Source organism: Micropterus dolomieu, linkage group LG08, assembly GCF_021292245.1.
Source record: "Micropterus dolomieu isolate WLL.071019.BEF.003 ecotype Adirondacks linkage group LG08, ASM2129224v1, whole genome shotgun sequence".
Classification (NCBI taxonomy): domain Eukaryota; kingdom Metazoa; phylum Chordata; class Actinopteri; order Centrarchiformes; family Centrarchidae; genus Micropterus; species Micropterus dolomieu.
The window spans coordinates 16,766,210-16,781,879 of record NC_060157.1 but is presented as its reverse complement, the minus strand read 5'-3'; the positions used below and the strand labels follow the sequence as shown (position 1 = coordinate 16,781,879).

General features: G+C 40.6%; 1 protein-coding gene across 1 annotated transcript in view; it reads right to left on the bottom strand.

The window, feature by feature from the left end:
• The window catches only part of tead3a (TEA domain family member 3 a), an 11,920-nt gene extending 2,276 nt beyond the window's left edge, over nucleotides 1–9,644 (bottom strand). The window contains exons 1-10 of the mRNA XM_046055589.1: nucleotides 9,589–9,644; nucleotides 8,458–8,699; nucleotides 4,382–4,446; nucleotides 4,110–4,172; nucleotides 2,104–2,214; nucleotides 1,960–2,003; nucleotides 1,784–1,845; nucleotides 1,557–1,690; nucleotides 1,287–1,457; nucleotides 62–202 (exon numbers count right to left, since the gene is read on the bottom strand). Of these exons, the coding sequence (XP_045911545.1) occupies nucleotides 62–202; nucleotides 1,287–1,457; nucleotides 1,557–1,690; nucleotides 1,784–1,845; nucleotides 1,960–2,003; nucleotides 2,104–2,214; nucleotides 4,110–4,172; nucleotides 4,382–4,446; nucleotides 8,458–8,699; nucleotides 9,589–9,644 (1,089 nt within the window). The remainder of the gene's footprint in view (nucleotides 1–61; nucleotides 203–1,286; nucleotides 1,458–1,556; nucleotides 1,691–1,783; nucleotides 1,846–1,959; nucleotides 2,004–2,103; nucleotides 2,215–4,109; nucleotides 4,173–4,381; nucleotides 4,447–8,457; nucleotides 8,700–9,588) is intronic.
• Nucleotides 9,645–15,670: the final 6,026 nt, after the last annotated feature.

The following is a 15,670-nucleotide window of genomic DNA, read 5'->3' as shown; positions in this document are numbered from 1 at the left end:
TGATATGCGCATTAATATATATAGAAAAAAAAAAGGGGGGGGGGGGTGTTCATCTTCTCACCTCAACCTTCTCCACCACCTGTTTGCCAAAGGAGCAGACCTTTGTTGACACACTGATTGTGATGTTTTCTGTTCCACTGTACTGGCTGCTCACACCGTAGAACACGCCAGAACCCTCCTCTATGTCACTGCTCAGGTCCGCCTGAAACGAGCACAGAAAGATGGGCCGTGAGTGAGTGTGAAAAGACAGACAAAAGTAGATCTGGCTCAAGGTTCCCACTGCGGCTCTTCCTGCAAAATGTCTGATCACATAAGCCAGGGGATTTCAAAGTGTGAGGCGGGCCTCCCTCGGGGGGCTCCAAACAGCTTCGGGGGATGCTCAGTGAATGGAAGTGAAACAATATTACATTACTTATTGCATTAGTTATCAAAACGAGATCACATAGAATAGTGTACATGTGTGAGAATTCAGAGATACAGTAGTTTTTGGGAACTGTTTTCCTCCCATCAAAGTCAGAAACTAATAAATGCCTTAGGACAGACCTTTTTTAAAACTATTTGGTGTAGTGAGAAGTTACGTCAAACAGCAATATTAGGCTATTATAGACAGACAGACAATTTTGTCTGTCTTGTGTGAGCACACGATGACACACGTGCATATGCGCACATGCAGGTGATGTGTGGTTTCACACTATATCCCTGCTCAACAGGTGGCGGTAACACACCAAGATATGCCGCAATGCGCTAACAAAGGCAGGGAAAAAGAAGACTGCAAGCCGGAAAACATGGATGTAAACAATGCTCAACTTAAAATACTCAGCTTTACAAATGTTTTATGGAGGGAAACACACACAACATGTTTGTTTGACTCCAAGGATACTCAAGGAACACATTTGTTTGTAACACCACTGAATGTAAACAATGTTTCTTTGTTGACAAGAAAACTCCACAGAGAAAATAAAGTACTGTTAACAAGCAACCACCAATGAAGAAGTCAGTTCCTGTGTAAACACCAGCTCCAGAATCACACTGGCTTTGCTACCCCCTTGTGGTGTAGCAGGTTATAACCTCAGACTGTAAACAGCTATGCAATTTAAAACACCAACTTAAACCTCCATCTAATGCAACAGCTGTATTAAAATGTTAGTGTCAAAGTTGTACAATTCCCCATGATCTCCTGACTTCTTGTGACTATTTATCAGACTTCCTTTTCTTCAGCATGCCTCTCATAATTCCCAGTTATTAATCTAATCTAATCAGTGAGAACACTGGTTTTGTGTACTGACCCAGAACTTGACGAGGAAGAATGCGTTGTGAGGCCCTTTTTCATACAGCTCCTTCAGGCCTCCTTTCTTCTCAGAGAACTTGTCGTAAATCTGCCTCACATCTATTGACTCCAACACAGGGTCATTGTAGCCTGGGTTTGATGGGCCAATGTGTACAAAAAGGTGTTTATACTGTAGGAAAGGAAGGAGATGTTATAAGAAAGCGAGGAAAGACTTTGTTTTGGCAACATTCTATATTGTTATCTTGTATAAATGTCTGGATGTCTGTACCGCCTCCCTGTCTCTCTGGGTCTCCAGAAAAGCAGAGTACTCTAGTAGCCGTAGTTTTGCTGAGGCGATTGTTCTGTCTTGCCATACAGGAGCTGCTATAGCTGCAGGGCGGTGGGGAGGCAGTGGCTCATAACCTGCCAAACATTGAAACCAGGATAACACAATTAATATAAATTAATATAACAATTGCTAATAACTCAAATCAGTGAGTTTGCGTTCACACTTACTGATAGGTGCAGGTACAGGGGCTGGTAGTGTAGTATATGGTGGCTGTGCAAAGGGCTTGATGCTGTAAAAAGAAAGAGCAGGAACCCCCTGAAAATGAGCAACTGCACCAGCTTAAGCACAGGACTCTCTCCAACTTTAAACAAACAAAACCAACTTATCTGCCAGCAATACTTACTCCTGAGAATGTCCAGGCTGTCCTGGCATAGGCCCGGGCCAAAACTAAACAAAGGGAAAGAAGGGAAACAGGGCAGATAGTATTACTCAGACTTTTACCCAGAAGGAAGAAAAGAACAGATGCGCGTGTGTTTGTGTGTCTCACTCTGACTGGTGGAGGGAACGGAGTCTGGGCTTTCATTACACTAGCAGACACAATCTGAGCAGATGAGAGGTTGGCTACTGTCTGCAGTGCCTTGTCTTTGGATACCTGGTCCTATGCGAGAAAGAAAATATTACACCATGATAATGGTCCAACCTTGAAAAGAAATCTAGTAAACTTTTAGTTAATGCTCCACAGTCAGCCAACCTTAAAGGCCAGTTTAGACAGCAAGCCAACATTATTACATAGTACTTCAGCATGATGCAGTTACTATGAGGGAAGACAGGACAGAGTGCGAAGCAGATATTGGGGTGGGGGGTGGGGGGTGGGGGGGTATGCCAAAGCAGGAGCCGCACCAAGCTAGCAGGCTAGGAGAGCTAACTGGAGCCATTACCAGTATTTAACTAAAGCCACTAAAGACAAAAAAGAGTCATGAGCAGGATTTTTGAGTCTGGCAGCAGAACTGCATTGCAGTAATGTGATGCCAACCACAAAGCAAAAAGCCTGAAGCACAAAACTGTAGTTGTATTTCCAAAACTTACCAAGTTCATGGCCTATGGCAAAGAAGACACATTATTAATTAACTTTAACAGTACATTCAACATAACAGTAGGTCACAGATTCACTGTTCTGCAATGTGGAAAAACACCTTGCTGACTACACAAAACTCTTTTACTAAACCCCAAACCTACCTTATTTTACACACACACACTTACACACACACACACACTTACATTGACATGACAGGCTACGCCCTATTAGTGCTATCTTAAAGCTGACGTTCATACAAGGAAATATACTGGCCTGGAAATCTGAACAAGTTACACTCAATAAATGTGTATTAGAGGGCAGCAAGTTGAATGCCTTTGGTCAAAAATGATGTCACAAAGAAGCTTTATTACAGGACATGGTAAAACCACAAGAAAACTGCTTAAACAGAAAAGATATAAAAGGACAGAGAAATGTCAGAGTGAGATTGTGGAGATCAGACGTGATTTAAAAGGAAAAACTGAAATTCGTCATGTGCGCACATGGGTGACGGGCACATTAAAAAAATCCCTGCATGTCTGTGTATATGCAAGCAATCAGGTTAAATACTACAGCCATGCACATGCTTAGGTCAACCCAAGACGGCTTCTGAATCTCAACTTATCTGTCCAAAGCCTCTTGAACTAAGTAAACAGATCAACATCGCTGCCATGCATGGTAACAAATCTCTTTCACACATATTATGATACATAAACACATTCAAAACATCTGGCGTTTACACTGTAAAACTTGCAGACTTACACAAGTGAGATCTTTTAACGCATGCAGGCAGATAAATAATATATCTGAAATATAATGAGTTTGCAAAAACCTGAGCCGTCCATGCCACGCTCCCACAGCCATTAACAACCACTATCTCAGTGCCCTAACGATGGTGTTACAATCATGTACCTAACTATTTCAAAGCTGGATTTATGCTTCTCCATTAAGGTGTTCCAGTGGTCCTGCGATAAATACTGTACAGGAATTCTAGCATCACCACAACACAAAATTGATATTTCATACGTTAACATTACAATTTGTCTATTATTAACGAAAACTTCAGTCCTTCTCTGAGTTGTTCCTCACTGTCTTGGTAGTGAAAATGTTAAACTAGCCAAAACTGACTAGTTTCCATTATGGTAGAACCCCCGATGTATGAACTGAGCCTCCTCAATACGTCAACAGAGAAGCATAAATCTGCCATAAGCTCTGACATAGACATCTATGGCGATTTGACGGGTTAAGTCAGATTTGGGCCACATGAGGAGCGAAGCAGCTAGCGTGATCAGTGAGCGTGTGTACCTTGAGCTTAGTCTGAATCTCACGTGACTTTCTCTTGGCCAAGACTTGCAGGTGACTAGAGACCTGACAGAAGACAGGAGGAAGGAAAGAGGATGGGGGGGGGAAGAAAAAGGAAAGGAAAAAAAGAGGGGATGTGACTACAGAGGGTAGGGAGAGTTGATTCAGTGGGCACCCACCTTGATGCTGGTCTGGTATTCTCGTACCCTCTTACGTGCCAGAACCTGAATGTGACTAGACACCTATGGGGCCAGGGTTACCCCCATGAAAAGACACATTTTCAGGATGATTTTGCAGTTTTACATAGAAATGGTCCATTAAATTCAACAAGGTGAAAAAGTAAATTACAACAAAATAAAAAACAAAAACATATCAGGTAAGCTGCACATAGCAAATCCTATTACATAAAACACATGTAAATACAATAGTCATCAGTAACATCTGTGCATACCTGTTTGCGTGTGCGCGTCTTCCCTGTTCGTAGCTTGATATAGCGAGCTATCAGCTCATTTCGACCTGGAATTGAGAAAGTGATAAATAAAATGAGCACTTTAAGTGGCAACATGGGGTATTGCAACTTCAGAGTTCATTGCGGGAAGTGTTTTTAAGCAACCAGTGTGTGAAACGCAGGGACATCTTTTTAGTCCATAAAGTAGGTACTGTCTGTTTCACAAGGATTCGCAAAACTGTAAAATGCCCCTCGTACAAAAAGCACCCCCCCCCCCATACGGCACCATTGGAAAAGGAACGGCTATAAAAATGGCTATAAAACGGTTCAAATTGATTTGAGTGTCATGCAATTTCTGTGTCTGCATGATATTCTCATTAAAGGACAGTGTGTGGTAATTTAGAGTCTGATCTGGTCTTGCTCGATGGCAGGGCTCCAAAGCAGACGGACAAGAGGTGGGAATGGGAAGGGAAAATAGGACATTATATAGTTAAGTTTCCAAAATGTGGTCACTACAGACTGCGTGGTCAGCTCTCCTTCTGCTTCCCCCACTTCCAACCCACACCTGATGAACTGCACGTCTCTAATCGTAACTGATGAGCATCTCACTATTCACTATGCTGTGTTAGAGAAAATTAGAGGATACTAAAGCAAGGTTGAAGATAAAAGGTGACCAAATTAAGCCACAGAGTCTGATTCCACGGCTGTAATCATTTAATGACATTTACATGTGCACTAACATCATCATCGCCATCACCATCCTTTTTCTGGGAAGTGGTATGATGCTGCAGAGACTTAGGCTGAGTCACATCAGCTCTGTGGAGTTACCAGAACACAGAATTCCCCCAAATCAGAAGGGGCTGACTCAGACCCAGCAGTCTGCTCCAATTCCCAAAACAGGACACATGCACTTTCCTGCAGCCTACAGCTACTCCACATAAGGCCAAACACTTTTTCTTCTGGAGTCAACTCATGTCGCATTTGTTGTAATGTGTGTGATTTATGGCTTGGCACAAGAACAGAAGGCATATTGGACGATGAGTTAGGAAACGTGGCAATCCATTGCAAGAATAAGATCCTTTCCAAGTAACTAACTAAAAGTGTCTCCCCTTATCTGCCAAATAAATCCAGCATTTGCCCATTTGCTTAGATTTTCAGCCCCCCCCCCAAAAAAAGAGATACAGAAAGACTTCTTATCGAAATATGGCCTACTACAACTTTCAAATTGCAGGAGTGTTAAAGGCAACATCATTGTTTGGTACAGATCCTTGCAAACATCACACCATGATCATCTAAATATGTTTTTAATTAAACATTATGTAAAAATGATAATTCCCTCCAATGTTGCAAATCATAATGCAAGTGCAAGATAGGTCAAAATAATTGCAATTAGATATATTTTCAAAATCGTTAGCCCTACTGTGCAAAATGCAGAGACAGTAACAAACTAACTAAACTTGTATTCACCTTTATTTGGTCATTATTTCAGTTTGGTTTTACAATTAAAAATAGCAGGAAAAAACTACCAAGTGAGCACCTTGCAAATATCAATTTATCAATCTCATTTGCTCACCAGGGGCTGTATTAAGTGAAATTTTGAGTGAACTGCTGTTGCAAACTCCAAAGCTTGTGATCAAATTTCTGTGGAGTTGAAAATGCTCTTATATATAAGAGAGCAAAGACAGCACTGAGACTGAAGCTCAATTAAGACTGGTCTAGTTTAGCAGGAGGAGGTAAATAATCACATGCATTGAGGTAAAAATGATATTTTATTAAAGCAGATTACAATATTATTATGTTTATTTAAATGCCATATTTTCCTTGTTTTAACAGCTGCACTGTGTGATCCATGCACAAAATGTTTCTAACCACTTGAGCGTGATATCCATATTTATCCACTTTAGACTGTAATCCATAAATTCAACTTCACGTTTGAACAGGACCTGTTTGATGCACTGACAATCTGCCAATCAAGGTAACATTTCTATAGCATCTATAGTATTTTGTCTTTCATTTTATTTTAACCTTTGGTATACACCAATTCAAAACTTGCTATGGACGTTTGTACTCGACTTGATAAATCGTGACTTCTTGTTGAATTTTATTATACAGGATGGGATTAATTTAAGAGAATGTTTTTAATATAAAAGAACACCTCTGGTTGAAGTTCTGACAACGTATGGCCAGAAGACAATCAAACTGTAATGAAACAAATGGTTTCCTTTCTTCACCTTGTTTTTTAATATATCTAAATTGTATAACCTGTAAAACAAACTGATATTTTTCGCGTTTCTTTAAAACAGAAAACACTGTTTACATTAAGAAATAAATTAATTAAAAGGAAAATTTCAGGGGGTGTTTGTTTCTCACAGTATTGTAATTTAGAGGCAGTGATTCAAATGTTTGGGGGTGGTGTCCTGCAGGCTGGTTTCGAAAATGAGAGACCAGTGGGTTTACTGTGAGCGTCTGGGATTATGTTCCAAGTGTCAGTGTAGCTTTCCAATGTGTGAATGTGTGTGTGGCGGTGGGGCTGTCCTTGTTTATTGAGAAGGAAGTGGGGGTGGTCAACACTGTGAGGACACACTTCCACAAAAGGAGAAAATGCCGCAATGTTGAAACAAACTTTCCTTTTCTGTCGCATGGGATCGCATTCACAGGCTGCTCCAGGCAGGAATGCCAACCCCCAGCCAAAAAAAAGAAAAAAAAAAAAAAGAAAGAAAGACAAAAATGCTGGGAATGTTGGATGCTAGCCAATGTCTTCAATAAGGTAGAAAGAAACAGTCAAAATACATCAAAGCTCTACTCGCAGGCAGTATCCTGAACCAATCCTAATAAGAGCGAACACTATAACACTGGTTATTCAGTCCCATAGATCAATATGAACTCCTCTTTAAGTAATTATCGCCGAGGGGAATGAGCAATCGAGCAACTTATTCATATGCTAACCGTAACTTGACCTGAAAAGGCAACCTGCTGTATCCCTTGACCCTGTCACTGCTGGCTGCCCTTTGACCTCAAAGCTAAATAGCCCTCTCCCAAAATACCTGCAAACAGAACACCTGGGCACAAACTAAGAGGTCTTTCCAAGACTGGTCAATAGCACCCTGGTTTCCGAAGTGCATGCAGCGAATCATTACTGGTCGTTGCAGAGGTTCCTTAGAAAACCACACCAGGTGCAGGAAGAGAGTTTCATCATTCTGTAAAAGGCCTTTTTACATAGTTATAGTTAAGTTATATTTAAAAACCACTGTCAGATTTACACAGGCTTACGTTAACTAATTATTTAGATGTGAAAAAAAGAGACACAAATGAACAACAATAACATAAAACCTCTATTTACATCATCCACTGTTACGCAGCGCTACGTCCCAATTAAACATTTGCTGTGCTTGCATGTAAAACAATGCTTTCTTACAATGGTAAGTGGCTTTACATGCAATAGATGGCCTTCCAAATCTCTTTTCCTAATGACATGGCTGCAATGGTTTACACACTGTCATTTCAAAGTGAGCCAGACAGCACTATAAATAAAACGACATGCAGTACAGTAAGTCATTCGCAGAAGCCGTATGCAATGGCAAATTATATTGGGTATTTTCAGTTCCACTTCCAAATAAGTGATTTAGATTAAAGTGCTCCTATACTGTATGTGCAGTTGCAAAGCTGTGTCCTGCAGTGACCCTGTGCCCACAATCTGTAAAGTGAATGTTACCTTGCTATTATTACAAGAAATTCTAGAAATGAAGACCATCCCCCCGCCAAATAAAATCTTTAAATATATTGATTCATTTTCTTAAAATGCTGCCACTGTAAAAGCATAATTTAAAATGTTTCTGTTTGTGGTTCCATAACAGAAAATGTTTGTTCAAAACCCTTCACAACCAAAGGTAGAGGTAGAGTTCTCCATTTACATTTTTTCATTTCATGTATAAAAGTATCTCAGCAGGCATTTAACACAAACAAGAAAACTATGGTCTATGAACTGGATATGACAGAAAACACCTGGCAGAAGGAAGAGACTTACAGGATTGGCTGGATGACAGTCATTGTGTTAGGACAGAACATTTTATGTTCCTCACCATACATCTTTCCTTCGTCTGAAAGTATGATCTTCCTCCTGCCGCAGGGAGGGTAGATGGCCAGAGCTTCCTGAAAGCTCTGCTCAATGTCTGGACTCCAAACGCCCTCAGGGTCGCCATCCAGTCCGCGGTCCGGCCCGTCTCCCAGTCCTTCTCCATCGCCACCCTCCTCCTGCGCCCCGTCAGGGCTGCCACGGCAACTCCACTCCGACGCAATGATGACGGCTCCAGCCACAACACACCTATAAACACACAAGATGAGACATTTTAAAGAACTGCTATGATAAGATGACGATACGAGTTTGATAAGGAGTTTACAATAAAAGTGGCAAATTTTTAAACAATAGCTCCTCGATCTCAGAGAGGTAGACAAAAGCAGACTTATAATTTAGCCAGCATATTTTATCAGCTAAATATTCAATGTGCTATAACATTGTTATATATTGAGATGATATATGACTTGCGATAAATAAAAAAACACTGAAGTATGCATATTAACTGCCTGGTTGTTTTAAAATTAATTATAAAATTAGAATTTAATATTTTAAATACAGCTAATGTTGTTTCTAGAGCAGCAACATTATTTTTTTACAAAAGCAAAGTCACATATATACACACACACACACGTATGTATGTATACACACACACACACACACACACACACACACACACACACCAGTCTGTATCAGTCCCTCCTTCTCCTCCTCCTCCTCTCTGCTGTTATTCACTACCTGCAGGTAACGTTACCTGGTAGAAGGAGCAGCAGCTGGTTTGTCTCAGCCAGCAGCTATGATTTTAACAATGCCAAATTTTAAGACTACAGACCAGTTGTCTTTTTAGCTTGTTTTTAACATTTGGCTAACTGCCAAGTTAACATTAGCTGCGCTTCTATAAAACATACAGGATGACAGACTGAGGACAGAGATGATTAAATTAACCCTTTTTACATGTTTACCTTACAGACAGGTGTATTGATAAAGTATTGTCTTTTTACTTGCGAAGGTTTTATTGCACGTACAGTAACAAGCGCAGCTGTTGGCAACTCTGGTAGTTTGGTGCTAACTTAACTTCACCGTGTCCACCGTGACAGAGCGGTGTCTCTCTCTGCTTCCGCTGTGTGCGTGTGCACACCGAGTCAGCCGATAAACATACTCCTGGATCCGTTTAATACCGCGTTTCAGCGCCATCATTAAAAACATTAGTTTTCTTATCCATTGTGTTTCAAGTTAAACCAGATTAAACGCTCGAGACATAACATTACATTAGGACCTGCTGGTCTCGATAATCTCGGGCCTTATTGACTTTCAGGTTTTGAGCAATTTTGGAACCGGGTCCTTTTAGAACCGGGTATCAATCCCCACCCCTACTAGCAGGTGTTAATTTCAGACCCTTTTCAGTGTGTGGTAGTGTTTGTGTGTGTCCGATTGGGTGGAAGGTGGTGGCTTTTAACAATGTTACGATGGTAGAGGGCTCAGTGGTCAATGAAATTGTCAGCCATCGCCCAACCCCACTTGTAGGAATAAATAAATTGATAGTCTAATCAGCAAGGTAAAATCCATTATGGAGCAACAAAAACAGAATCAGTGTAAATAGAAATGCTTGCCCAGAACCCAGGTTTCAGGACAGGGTTTCTTCCATATTAAAAAAGCATTACACCAAAATATCTGCCACAGTGTGAGAGCAGAGGGCAGTTTTGACAGCTGATGAATTTATAGAAGGCGGCATTGCAATCAGCGAGGTTTAAAGAAATGAATGCAGCCGTCTCCTGGATGTAATACAATTTTCTGTATCTTCAACTCAGCAACAGCAGGAACTCACCAACACACACCACTGAAATCAATTTTTTTTCTTAAATTTGTTAGCAAGGAAAAAATTGACCAACATACTTCTGAAATATGCAGTTTGATTTAAAACCACAAAAATATAAAATAAATCAAGGCAATCTATTAGAGCTTCGAGTATTGAAATGTCTGAGTCTAATGGAACCACTGTTCCATCTAAAAATGGTGATATGTAGTAGAGCTTAAACAATTTGACGGATAATCCAGTTATAATCCCATTTATCCATTAGTCAATCTAAAGAAAATTCAATCAGTAAGTTGTTTCAGTCATTTTAAAAACAAAAATTAACAAACAATCTCTGCAGCTTCTCAAATGTGAGGATATGCTTTATTTTATTATAAACATACTACACTCAGTGGCCACTGTACGCACAGGTACACCTGTAAAACCTTAACACTGTCAAAGGGGTATTAATTTAACTGTATGTTTATAAGTGAGCTTGTAGTTAGCAGTGGTGAAATGGTCAGCATTATACTGAGGTGTTTCTATTTTGCCCACCCCATTTGCAAACATGATGGGGAAGGATATTAGACACTTAATATAATGCGTCCAGTAATAGGTTGAGTTGCATTACAATGTATAGTTGTGCCAAATAAAGTGGCCAAGGAGAAATGCAAAAGTGAATTGAATATCTTTGGGTTTGGATTGATGGTCAGATAAAACAAGGAATTTGTAGCTTAGCCACCTCAGGCCCTAGAAAAATATAATTGGCATTTTTCACTATTTTCAGGCATTTCATGGACAACATAATAAACTGAGAAATTAATCAGCAGATTAATAGATAATAAAATAATCATTAGTTGCAGCTCTAGTATGCAACCATGCAAATGATGTAAGTAAAAGATGCTATGTGTAAGATTGCAAGATTCATACTCCAAACAAATAGGGGGCAACAGAGCGCCAGATTAACAGCTAACTGCTAGTGACTGTAGCTGCCTTCTCTAGCTCCTGTTAGCAAGTTAGCTCAGTTAGTCCTGCAGCTACTAGCGGATACATTAGCAGATTCTGCCCAGACTGTGAGTTTGGAGCACAGGGGAAGTGTTGACCCCTTCTAGCACAGGAGCTATGGACCGCCAGGCAGAGGAGGTTTTCACGCCTGGGGCAAGGGGGACCCAGCGGTGAGTGCTGGCGGGGAACGGTGCCTGAACAGGCTCCAGAACTGAAGTCGGGCAAGTGGGCAACAGAACCAGGCTCAGCAACCTCCTGGGACTGAACAAGCCTCAGACACCAATGGAGGCCAGTTTGACGACAGGGAATACAGTACCTCACCAACTATACAGTACCTCACTAATTATTATCTTTATCATAAGAATATAGATTTAGCTATGCTGACATTGATGAGCCTCTCCGGTGAAAGATATGTCATGCAACAAACATGCGATAGCTACCTCAAAGTGAAAAAAGTTTTACTCCAACTTTCTAGAGGGAGTTTACCTGAAATTCAAGCATTTCATCTGATGTCATCTGTGGTGTGTCAATCTCTGTTTTGGCTCGCTCATTAGTTAAAAAAATGAAATCACGTTCGACGGTTGGAAGCCGTTATGCCAAGTGGCCCCTTACATCACATCGCCCTCTTGATTAGGTTTTATGGCTATTGAAGGGTAATTAATAGATTATGAAGGAATACGCCACACCCCGAATACAAAGCTGACCAATCACATCGCAGTATAGGACTCGCTCTAACTGAGGTCCGACACTTTCATGGATGCGTTCCATTCACTCTAATGCAAAAAGCAATCGTTTTCTAGCTTTTTTCCCCCACTGTATTTTTACAAGATATCGTCATACACTGTTCCTGGGGCACTTGTAATAGTTACAGTCGCTGCCCAGAGAGGTTTACAGGAGAAGTATGATTTATTCTCTTTCCAAAACCTTAAATAAATCCAGAAAAATTTCGGCTGTGGGTTGTTCCTAATGTAATGTTAATTAGCTAACGCTAGCTAACTTCCTACTGAATATAATGTAATAAAGCCCTACTGTTCTGCTTTTTAATGATACCCAGCTTTACAGGAACAGTGTTGATCCTTCATATCGTTGTCTCAATCGTCAGTGGATGTGGTGGTTCACTTGTACTGTGTGATTGGTAGGCTTTAGGTTCCATCTTTCATTTTTTCACATCCATTTGAGTCAATTTGACAGCCCGAAGACAACCTTCAAATGTATAATGCAACTGCAAAACTGTCTGCTTCTTTCTGAGATCGCTTTTTCCAACAAATTTGACAATATTTCTCCGAGGAGTGCAGTAATAGACAGTGGCAACGCTGACAGTTTGTCGGACTTAGCAACAGTAACTAAGGGGGGCGGGGCTTAGTGAAGGGTCAATAGAGGAGGAGACAAGCCTGGGCTGTGTTAGGTGAGGGATTCTTCACAAGATAAACGTAAACATACTGCAGCCGCTGCTCGACAGGGACCTGGCGGTTTTTAACGGTAGAAATGCGGCAGCGGATGCTGTAACGTTATATGGATCGGATATACTGAACACTTGCAGTTTGTGTTCTTTTTGCGTGATCTTGTTGAAAGGTGATCCAAATAAAATTTGACTGCTTTTGCGGAATATCTACGGGGGAGTGTGAACTGCTGTGTTGGTCTGTTGTTTTGCCCTCCAGGTCACTGCACGTCACATGACTGAAAACTATGAATTGCCTACTGAGGTGCAAATTGTATTACAAGTCAGCTTGGGTTGGTGCTACCTGGTGAGCATGTTAATTTCAGTGGATATCTCTGCGACACAATACATACGTCTTTCACATAATGTCAGAAAGGTTACTTCTTCACAATCTGTTAATGCTCGATGTTAATGTTTTTAGTTTTTAAACTAAAAAGTCTTACACATTATCACAGGAATTCTGTTGAAACTTTGCAAGACAGCCATACTATTACCACTGATATTGGTGCTGACCTCTCAAAAATGTTCTCACCCACAAACTGAATATGAAAGATGCCCAACGACCCGCAGGTCAAGAAAACCAAAAGAGTGGCAATGCACTTTGTCTTGCGAAACTAAATCACAGACATTGTGATGGACGGACCGGACCAAAATTAACTCTGCCCCTGCCGAGAATGGTGATAGATTTCTTGGGCCCCAAATGTCTTCACACTCCACCAAGAGCGGGATCAGATTCATCTAAAATTGGTTACAGCTTTCTTGGGTAAAGGGTCTATTATTAGTCCTTGCATTCAGGGTTAAAGACCTGACGAGAAAATGGCAAAACATTAAAAGCTTGTAAAGTTTGGCCAAGGTCAATGAAGACACCACCAGTTGGCCTAGCTATTAAAGTTACACCGGTGCATGTAAGATGACAGATGACAAATTGACTATAGAGTTAGTGATGGCGAGACCACGTTGTAATTTTCCTTAGCTAATCATCCTGGAGAAACTAGTTTAAAAAAAGCAGTCCTTGCGCTGATATGAAATTCAAGGAAGTCTGCTTTGCCTGCATGGGCCGCATGAGGAAATTACACATTCTTTTGTTATTGTTGATGATGCTCCAAGTCTCCTCAAACACAGACACACACATGCAACATGAATGCTGCCTGGTGTGTAATGTTTTCCAGAGTGTGGCTAACATGGTCCCTGCCACAGAAGGACCACAGAGGATCAGTGTGGTCGCCGAGCTTCCCTGCTGTGGTGGACTTATTGGACACACTCTGCACAGGGCCTTCCCAGATTCGATCATTTGACGGGACTATGGTGTTGCCACAGAGATGGTTTGGAAAGAGCAAAGCCTAAAAAGAACATTGTGATACTCAAGTGGAGGAGATGTGACGGCCTTTAAGGTTTCTACTGTGTGAGAAGTCAGCCACTTGGCTGAAAAAAAACAACATACTAATAATTTTTCTTATCTAAATTAACTTGATAATTCATGCCTTTTATTAATTATATTAGAAGTGCTTATGTGGGGTTTTGTAACAGTTTGAGTTCCCCCCTCTAGGGTATAATCAACCCTGTAACATAAGTAACATCACTAACAGTGGTTCCCAAACCTTAGCATTTTTCTTGTGAATACGTTCCCCTATTCAGGCCCATAAAGGCCTTCAAATTAAACAACCTGAGATGGAAATATCCCACTTTGGTTGACGTACGCAAAGCTCATGCCCACACAAGGCAATAACCTTTGATGATACGTCATATATACAGCTCAATTCGAGGGGGAACACAAGCCTAAAAACCTGCTATAGGCATATAGGAATTTCTTTGTGAATCTCTTTTTTTTTGTTGGCAAAAACAGAACATAAATATTCCATGATGTTTATGCTACTTCAAGTATGTCCTTTTTTGTTGTAATAACTATTCTTTTCCAAATTGTGTCATCCCAATCAAATTACAAGCTCAGTTTGAGGTAAAGGGAAGGCAACATACAAGGGATTAATTAGGTCTGATCAAAAACAAAACAGTTAAGGGGCAATGTGTAGTTTCCACTCTCGATTGTGTTTTCAGCCCCAGGTGTGCTGCAAGCGGAGGAGGCTTGTTAATGATGAATACTATCGAAACCAAAACCAATCACTGTTGTTTACATGGTCCGTGCTTGTAAAATATCCACCATGTCTGCGTCTTATAACGTAATAGATATCATCTCTGTCTGTGTTTCTCTGCAAAATGCTAAAATGGGTCGCCAAATGTAAAGTCAATGTGTGGGAAACACTGCAATTATAGCTAAGTATTTTACAACAGATAATGTTAGAAACTGGTCGGTGTTAGCAGCAAAGCTCACGTTATCTAACTTGAGCCAACTCTAACACACGTTCATAAATGGCGAATAAAAAAGTGATTCATTTCATTAAAACACTACATAAAGAAAAAAAATGGGTTGATTTTGAAATGCCAAAGAATGAGGATGTTAACTTTGATTAAATCACCTCAGTTAATCTGATGCAAACGACATTGACAGTGGCCACTGGGTAGTAATGCACTCAGGGGCCACTTTATTTTTTTAGGTACAGCTGTAAAATCTATATTGAAGTGTTTCTAATATTTTTCCAGCTTCATAAATTGAATAAATATATGAATTTGTGCAGATCTGTTGCATTGGATTACATTAATGCATAGGTGTACATGATAAAGTGGCTAGGGATTGTATATCAAGACTGAGTGCAAGGTTACTACTGAGCAATTTGGCTAAGATTTGGCAAAAGCATCACAGCCACAGCTTTGTCATTTGCCAGAGTATTGGTGATCCAAAGTTAGGACATTATGCAGAGAAGGCTAATGCTGCCCTGCCAGTTTCAATATAGCTGCCAGTGGCCAAAGGGTCAGGTGTTTAGTGCAGTGAGGAGCCAGTAGAGCATTGAGCTAAATAAAGCTATGAGCTCAGCAAACACATGCACATTATGGGCTCCCTTCTGCTCCAATGGGGACAGCAGAGACATTATG